Raw genomic sequence first — 7,697 nt, 5'->3', positions numbered from 1 at the left:
TGGCGATCCAGTCCAACTATCGTTGGTGGGCCAATCAATCCTTTATAGATTTAGTCAAATTATAAAAGAGAATTGAGTTAAGATTTGAAATAATAAGTGTTTAGAAAGAATTTTAAATTACAAAGAGATTGAGGAAGAATTTGAATTTGGATCAATTCCAAATCCCTTTTTTAATTATCCAAACAATGAATTGGACTTAAATTCAGATCCAAATTCATATGTATTCAAACATAATATTAGATTATTCAACAAAATACATACTAAATTAATTGATTTAGTTTTTTAAATATAAATAAAAAATAGTTGAAGTTTTTCATGACAAATTAAATCTCATGCCTAAATGGCGATAATCATATATGATCATGAAAACACATTTTGTGCTTATCACTTTTGATGAGCACTATGCGCTCATCACCCTTTTAGAGAGATCTGAGCCATTCATTTCTCTTGAAATGATCCTTGTCCTTGATTTAAAATTATTTTTAAAATATTTTAATATTATATTTATAAAAATAAAAATTATAATATTAAATATGGATTATTTTTTATGTTATTGGGGGGTAAATTTTATAGTATTTATCACCCTTGACAAAATCTCGGTAGTTTAAATTTAAGCTTTTTACTTTTATTTTATATTTATTAAAATAAAAAAATATCTAAATAATATAAAAGTATTTAATAAATTTATTTATCACTAATATAATCAATACAGATTTAATTTGATGACCTAGTTTAATATCATTTTTAATAATTTTTATAAATTTACTATTTAGACGTTTTTTGAACACTATAAATATAATTTAAAAAATTTAATTTAATATTAAAAATTTTATAATCTTAATTAATTGATTATATAGATATATTTTAGGCCGTTCATATTTAATATTATATTTTTTTATAATTTTTATTTTAATAAATTTAATATAAAAATAAGGGCCCAACTCAACGCATATAAGTGGCGAGAACGGGCTCATGAGCACCGGATGCGGTCCTTTTTGACCAGCAAAAGGACTGTTAAATTGAAGATAGACTTTCAAATTCACCATTTTTGGATTCTCTCTCTGGACACACGAAAATGTTCACGCGCTGCCCAGTCGAAATTCCAGATCCTTCCACATCCTTCTCCAATCAGGGGGCGCCCACCGTCTTCTCCATATATTATTCCCAATCTCAACCTTTCCGTTCATTCATTTATTCTTCATTCGCCCATAATCGTCTCCTCTCTGCATTTCCTTCTTGCACTTCTCTCTTCCCTTTTCAATTCTCGAGGAAAAGTGTATTTTGTATTCAAACATGGCTTCCGAACCCGAAGTGTCCGAGATTTTTGCGGTGTTCGAAAGGATGGTGAGAAACAGAGACCTTACGCTGTTTCTCCCATTCATCTTTGGCTTATCTAATGCTGCTTTCAGAAGTGAAGGCGAAGACTCAGGTCAGGAAAATGAGAGTGGAGAAAGTCCCCAACGCGAAAGAATCATCTTGATCAACCCCTTCACGCAGGGTGTGGTGGTGATCGATGTTGCTTCTAGCCTCGAGGGCCTGTTTCGTGATTTGGGTAGTGGCAAGGGTGGGCAGCCTCCAGCTTCTAAAGAAGCCATAGATGCTTTGCCCAGTGTTAAAATTGAGGAAGGTGAAGAGGGAGAGTGTGTGATTTGCTTGGAGGAGTGGGAAGCTGGTGGGATGGTCAAAGAGATGCCTTGTAAGCATAAATTTCATCCCAATTGTGTAGACAAATGGTTGGGGATACATGGGTCTTGCCCAGTTTGCAGGTATGACATGCCTATTGATGAAGTTGGGAAGAAGAGAGACGAAGAAGACGGGGAAGAGAGGAGGAGAAGGATTGGGAGAGAAGCTTGGGTCAGTTTCTCTTTCAATGGTGAAGGAGGAAGTAGTGAGAACTCAAATCAGGCCCCTTCAGGTGATTCTCGTGATTCTTCATCAAGTCCGAGAGATGATGATGAGGCTGCTGATAGTTAGGGAGGAGATTTTGTGATAAGTTGTACAGATCACAAGAGCACAAATATGAAATAAAATAATCAATTTTCTTGGTTTCCTTGTTCGATTGATCTCTTTCTAAAGATAATATTAATATTAACGTTGTTAGTTGGTTACGTACAGAATTATAAACCGTTCATTTCAAACATTGTTGATAAATTCACAAGGTCCAGTCTATTCGATTGGGATCCTGAGTGATAAATTATTGTGATCCATAATCTGCTTTACACAGAATCAAGAAAGGAACGTTTTTATTTGGATTTCAGATCAGAAACTTTTTCTCTTTCTTGGAGGATCTTTTTTCCTTGATACCTACCTAGCATGAGCAGGGTTGCCATTGGGTTTGTGCCCGGAGACTCCGAGAATGTTGAGCCGTCTATGATTCTCAGTGCCTTCACGCCATAAACCCTGTAGTGCCTGTCAACGACTGATCCAACCCTGCAACCCCCATGATAATGATAGAACGTTCTTACATTTTTTCTGCAGAAATTTCTCAGATCATATTCAGTAGATGTCACTTTCTTCAGGCTTCCCGTTCCGAAGAAAACTGCAATAGACTTAGTCCTTGCAATTCTATACAGTAACTTGGTCATCTTCACACACGCTTCCATATCCTTTTCGCTTGCTAGATAGTTGAATTTCACTACAGGGTTTAGTCTTGGGTCTTTGTTCTTCAGTTCAAGCTTCCCTTTTGAGTAGGGGGATGCTAGTTTGGCAGCAACATTGATCCTTGTTGAATTGGCAGTTAGGGGCTGTATTGCTGCTTCAACTATGATTTTCATGTCATCTGCTATGCCTGCTACAAGTGGCGGGTCTGGCAGCCATTTCCCTGGCTTAGTATCTACTAATATTGCTATGCAGGGGTTGTCCTGCATTCCCTGTCCTACCCCTGGTAACTCAAGCACCGGTGAGATGTTGAACTTTCTTAGTTGCTGATATGGTCCAATCCCACTTAGCAGCAGCAGTTGAGGACTACCCAATGCCCCTGCTGCTAATATTATGTCGCCCCATGAACTTGAGTTCTTGTGTTTGTTTATGTAGGCTTCATGGGTTTCTTCTAGGCTGCCATTGCTCTGGATGAACCTTATGCCACGAGCTCTTGTATCATTGTTGTTACCTGCAGCATCCCAGTGGTTAGCTGTTGAAGATTCTTGATGCTGAACTGATTGAATAGTTCTACTGTTAATCATGTCATGACTAAAATGCCCATAAAAATATGTCAGTGACATCTCTTACTGAATAATTGTACAGTGCCGTTAACAAAATTTAAGATTTTTTTTTAAATAATTTTGTGAGGTCAACATTAAATAGGATGTAGCAGGTTGACTTGTATTTATCATGTACTGGTGTCAACTTCTTGTCTCCACCAGCTATTAAAATGAGTTTTTCTTTCTTACCATTGTGATAAAAGATTATGCCTTTGACTGTTGCATTTAGAAGAACTGTGAGTGTCTTTGGGTTGGCAGCCTGTAGAAGGTCAGCTGAGGTGTGTCTCTTTCCAAATCCATCAAATACACTCCCAGAAATCTTGGTTCCTCTGATGTGTTCCAAACTAAACCCATTATATGGTAAAATCCCTGCTTCAAGAAGGCTGAATTCTGCTACTGATTGCCAAGGAGAGAGAAACACAGGTGGAAAGACAACCTTAGATTCCACCCACTCGTAGGCATCTCTCACTTGTTTCTTGTCCCAACCAGATTTATTAACGTATTCTTCACTAGCTCTGCTGTAGATGCCCCCATTTATGGCTGATGATCCTCCAAGTACTCTTCCTCGTACATTGCTAATCCCATCCTCGGATGTGAAGCTTTGTGCTACTGACGTATATTCGTCTGTGTTCAGTAATGGGAAACCATAGTATCGCTTTTCAACCACTAGGGGTTTCTCATACGGTGAGCTACCTCTCTCTACCAGAAGCACAGAGAATTTCTCAGACAAAGTTGCGGCTAATGGACAGCCAGCAGTGCCTCCCCCAACAACAATGTAATCATAGTACTTTCCTGCAACCTCTCTAACATCTGAAGTCGTGTGCCATCGTCTGCTACCTGCAATTTGAAAGCTATTTTTCAAGCTTTATATGTGAATGGAGATTAAGCATACATGCATGCTGATTGCTTCATGGACCAGGTAGGGGATAATAATGAATTTTGAGACTCGAACATAAGAAGGTTACAATTTTAAGGGATAACCATGAGTTATGCCATACCTTGTTGAAACTCAAATGGAAAAGGCAAAGCCAGGTTTGCGAAAGAGAACAAAAGAACTGTCAGAAGCTTGTATGCCTGGTGATCTTTTGAAATCTCCATGCTTGTCTGGTTTGATTCTGCAGAGGATGACGCATTGGTTAGCGAGTAGGGAGGATGACAGGCATGATTTTATTTACCAATGTGGGCTATGCAAAATTATGAGCTTTTTCCTGGTTAGTGACAGCAATCGATTAAAGTAAGATAGGACAAAATATTATTAAAATGCGCATGGTTTAAACTAATAATTCCATTCTTCCTTTGTTGGTGACAACCACTGATGTTGCGGATATCATGTTTTCTCATTCCTTTAATTCTCTTTTGGAAGGATATAGAATGTAGGTGGTGGTTATTATTACTATGATATAATAGGCACGCCCTGCCCGACTATCTGTTGGTATATATTAAACGTATGGGTGAAACAACAAATAACAAGTCCTATCATATTTAGCAGGGTCAGAATTATATGACAATATTATTCTACTATTATTTGTCAAAATTTTTAAAAATATTGTTAATTAAAAATTTCAATCAATAACTTTTATGAAAATTTTTTTTTAGCTTTCCCCTATTCTCCTTTTAACATGACTCAAAATTATTTATTTTACACTCCTTTTCAATGCTTTTTGTGGTTTTTTTGGTAAATGTTTAGATAATTTTAAACTATTTTCTATCATTTTTTCTCAATAATTGTTACATTTATTTTTTCTTGAATGTGTTCATTTTAAATTTTATTTTTATGTACATGCTTGTATATTTATTTTAACATTCTCATTTTTACTGTTTCAATTTTATGTTATTATTATCCCGTTAAATCCCAATATAGGTAAAAAGTAAAAGAAAAAAAAAAAGCAATTAGAAGCGAGATTACTTCATAACGGGATCCTATTGTGGGTTTGATGTCACATCACCAACTCATTGTGGGCCTCTTTGAATGGATCATATATGCACATAATGAAAAAGTTGGTATGGCAGGTAGGTGAATGGATTGTAAATTGTCCTGAGATGAGCAGTAGAAGGTAATTTTCTTTTTAACAGGATTGTTAAATTATAATTAGACATAAGCATGTTCTAAATTCAAAGCATTTATATGGGAAAGTAAACGTTCAGATGGAGGAAGACAGGAAGAACGAGAGAGGGTGCCACACCACATGTGTATGATGACTTTTTCTTGAAGAGAATATACATTGAAATATGATATATAATATAATAATATACATAGTCTATAAGCAACGGGTTAAACTTCTGATAATAGTGTTGCTGCATATTTGAATAAATCATTAGAACCCATCCGGTTTCAAGGTTCCAAGTAGCTAAAACTGTTCGTTGAACTGCAATTCAAGTCTATGGTTTTCGAGTCTGAGTCAGTGTCACTGTGATACTGGCTGTTCAGATCAAGCAATTCAGATGACTCAAGTTTCCGGGACTGGTTGCCGCATCTTTTAGTGATTGGTTGGTCCACGCAGTAACCATCAGAATCAGTGGTTCCACTCCTCTTTCTTCCACAAGCTTGATTCTTTGAGTCAGCATTCAATTCTTTATCATCTTCTGGATGAACAGTCATCAATTGCAATTCAACCGAAGTTCGGTTAGATTTTTGAGGCTCCTCTTCCTTTGTCTCTGAGCTTTCAGAGGATGTTAAGGAACTCTCCAATGAACACATGGTCCCTCTGCTTTGCTTCCTCTCTCCTCCGTCTTTCAAGCTTATAACTCCAGTTTCTGTCAGTTCTGAGATCGGGGAACTCGGGCAGCCATTGTTGATTATTGAGACTAATTGAGAGAGCTCAGCTTTTGCATGTTCTATTCCTGCAGCAGAAGGATTGTACCCTCCAAGTGCTTCCTGGGCTTTTACTAGCACTGACTGTAAGTATTTCCCTTCAGCTTCAATCCGAAGCTGCAAATGCCTCTGTACCTGAAATTACGAATTCAATCAAACTTGATGAACTTGTGCTGGTTGATCAAACAGAAATCATGTGGGTAAATTTTATTGTCATCTTTACTACCTCAATTTGTTCATAAAGCTTCCTCTGAACTTCCATTTGTAGTTGGAGAGCTTGAGCAATCTGCTGGCTTCTGATAAAAATAGCATTTGATCAGATAAAGCCTCTATGAAGCTTCATCTCCATTATTTTTTTTGGGGGACAAAGCTTCATCTCCATTAAAATCATAAAGAATACAAAAATTAAATCAATTTATAACTATTACTCAGTCATCCGACTCTGGGTACCCACAGTGGTTTCCCTGCTGCAATGGCCATCACTGCTTTGAGCTTCTACATAATCTGCACTAAAAAGGGTAGGTCACGATCACTATGTTTTCATTTTTTAAAGTTAAAAATCACAAGTTCTGGAAAGTAACCTTCATGTTTATCATCGTATAAGGCCTCTGATTGTGGGCTTTTTCCAAGTCTGTATTTCTGTAACCAGAAACACAAACGAGCTTAGAAATCGTGATTTCCAGATTCATTAAAAGCAGAAAAAGGAAGAGAAAATCATTACAAAAGAGGGAATGCCTGTAAATGGCTCTTCAGGTGGTACAAGGTTAGACCTGGAATCCCCATCACCCTCATAAGACTCTTTGGGGTTGCCTCTGCTCATGTAATAAAATTCTAGTGTGAAAAACCATATAAATAATATGAACATAATAAAAAGAAAAAACAATCTCCAGGTTTTTTGTACACTCACTTTCAGCCCCTCCAAGCTGATTAACAGCATCAAGGAATCGTTGGTGAAGCTCAGGAGTCCATTTCAGCCTTGGCTTGGCATCAGAGGACAGAACCAAATGCATACTTTGGTTTTGCATATTTTGCAGATCCATCTTGCTAGTTTTGGAAGAGTTTACATAAACAAGAGTTGTGATCCTTTTAGGTATGTGCATCAATATATGTGGAAGCTGTAGTTCTCTTTTATAAGTTGGAGTTGTTGTGCTGTCCTATGATCTCACTTTCATATCAGGAAACATAAGTGGGGTTACGATGGGCTGAGGGAATATATGCCATGAGCTGTGGCTATTCCCCCCCACCCCCTCCCTCTCATAGCCCATTTCATATATCCACTTTTCCTTTTTTTTTTTTTCCCCATACTCTTTCTTCTTTGACCTGAAAGGCTTGTGTGGAGAATCTCTGGTGAAGCAAAACAGAGAGAGAGAGAGAGAAAGCAAAAATAGTTCAATTTTGGGGTCTTAAAAGGAGAGAAAAGAGGAAAAGTGTATGGTTTGTTTTTATCTTGCTGTTTTCCCACTTGCTCCCTCCCTCTCTCTCTCTCTCTCTCTCTCTCTGTGAGAGCTTGATTCCCTACTGATATAGGCTGGCCCACCATGATGAATAATGCGTGCAACTTTCTTGATGCTGTGAGAAGTTTTCGAGAAGAAAAGAGGGAAAAAGAATGAAAATAAAAACTTGATGGGAATGCCGTTGTGTTAGTGTGGATATTCCTTGATGGTGAATGAAAGTGAAAACTAAAA

General features: G+C 37.2%; 3 protein-coding genes across 4 annotated transcripts; 1 reads left to right on the top strand and 2 right to left on the bottom strand.

Annotated features, from left to right (window-relative positions):
- Positions 1-1,035: 1,035 nt before the first annotated feature.
- On the top strand, positions 1,036-2,048 carry LOC129321278 (E3 ubiquitin-protein ligase MPSR1-like). The gene has a single exon (XM_054966997.1). The coding sequence runs from the start codon at positions 1,294-1,296 to the stop codon at positions 1,972-1,974; it is 681 nt and encodes a 226-aa protein (XP_054822972.1). The 5' UTR covers positions 1,036-1,293; the 3' UTR covers positions 1,975-2,048.
- A 62-nt stretch (positions 2,049-2,110) lies between these two features.
- Positions 2,111-4,355, bottom strand: LOC129321277 ((R)-mandelonitrile lyase-like). The gene is made up of 3 exons (XM_054966996.1): positions 4,199-4,355; positions 3,390-4,037; positions 2,111-3,109 (listed from the first exon to the last, which is right to left on the bottom strand). The coding sequence occupies exons 1-3, from the start codon at positions 4,296-4,298 to the stop codon at positions 2,244-2,246; spliced, it is 1,614 nt and encodes a 537-aa protein (XP_054822971.1). The 5' UTR covers positions 4,299-4,355; the 3' UTR covers positions 2,111-2,243.
- Positions 4,356-5,363: 1,008 nt separating this feature from the next.
- LOC129321718 (myb family transcription factor PHL8-like) lies at positions 5,364-7,241 on the bottom strand. 2 transcript variants are annotated; one of them, XM_054967607.1, is made up of 6 exons: positions 6,920-7,241; positions 6,748-6,824; positions 6,594-6,651; positions 6,441-6,516; positions 6,239-6,305; positions 5,364-6,147 (listed from the first exon to the last, which is right to left on the bottom strand). In XM_054967607.1, the coding sequence occupies exons 1-6, from the start codon at positions 7,110-7,112 to the stop codon at positions 5,533-5,535; spliced, it is 1,086 nt and encodes a 361-aa protein (XP_054823582.1). In that variant the 5' UTR covers positions 7,113-7,241; the 3' UTR covers positions 5,364-5,532. The 2 variants fall into 2 exon arrangements, with proteins under 2 accessions (XP_054823582.1, XP_054823583.1); XM_054967608.1 differs by having other exon boundaries at positions 6,239-6,308; positions 6,920-7,239.
- Positions 7,242-7,697: the final 456 nt, after the last annotated feature.

The sequence above is a fragment of the Prosopis cineraria genome, unplaced genomic scaffold (assembly GCF_029017545.1).
Source record: "Prosopis cineraria cultivar Desert tree isolate PC_DT_omini unplaced genomic scaffold, ASM2901754v1 PC10, whole genome shotgun sequence".
NCBI classification, from domain to species: domain Eukaryota; kingdom Viridiplantae; phylum Streptophyta; class Magnoliopsida; order Fabales; family Fabaceae; genus Prosopis; species Prosopis cineraria.
This window is presented reverse-complemented; position numbering and strand designations above follow the sequence as displayed.

Excerpts from the sequence above, each read along its gene's own strand:
- LOC129321278 (XM_054966997.1), top strand. The coding sequence starts at position 1,294 with ATGGCTTCCGAACCCGAAGTGTCCGAGATTTTTGCGGTGTTCGAAAGG.
- LOC129321277 (XM_054966996.1), bottom strand. The coding sequence starts at position 4,298 with ATGGAGATTTCAAAAGATCACCAGGCATACAAGCTTCTGACAGTTCTT. Across the intron at positions 4,038-4,198 it reads TCCATTTGAGTTTCAACAAG|GTAGCAGACGATGGCACACG; the intron begins GTATGGCATAAC and ends TTCAAATTGCAG. Across the intron at positions 3,110-3,389 it reads CATAATCTTTTATCACAATG|GTAACAACAATGATACAAGA; the intron begins GTAAGAAAGAAA and ends GGGATGCTGCAG.
- LOC129321718 (XM_054967608.1), bottom strand. The coding sequence starts at position 7,112 with ATGCACATACCTAAAAGGATCACAACTCTTGTTTATGTAAACTCTTCC. Across the intron at positions 6,825-6,919 it reads TCAGCTTGGAGGGGCTGAAA|AGGCAACCCCAAAGAGTCTT; the intron begins GTGAGTGTACAA and ends TTACATGAGCAG. Across the intron at positions 6,652-6,747 it reads ACCTGAAGAGCCATTTACAG|AAATACAGACTTGGAAAAAG; the intron begins GCATTCCCTCTT and ends TTCTGGTTACAG.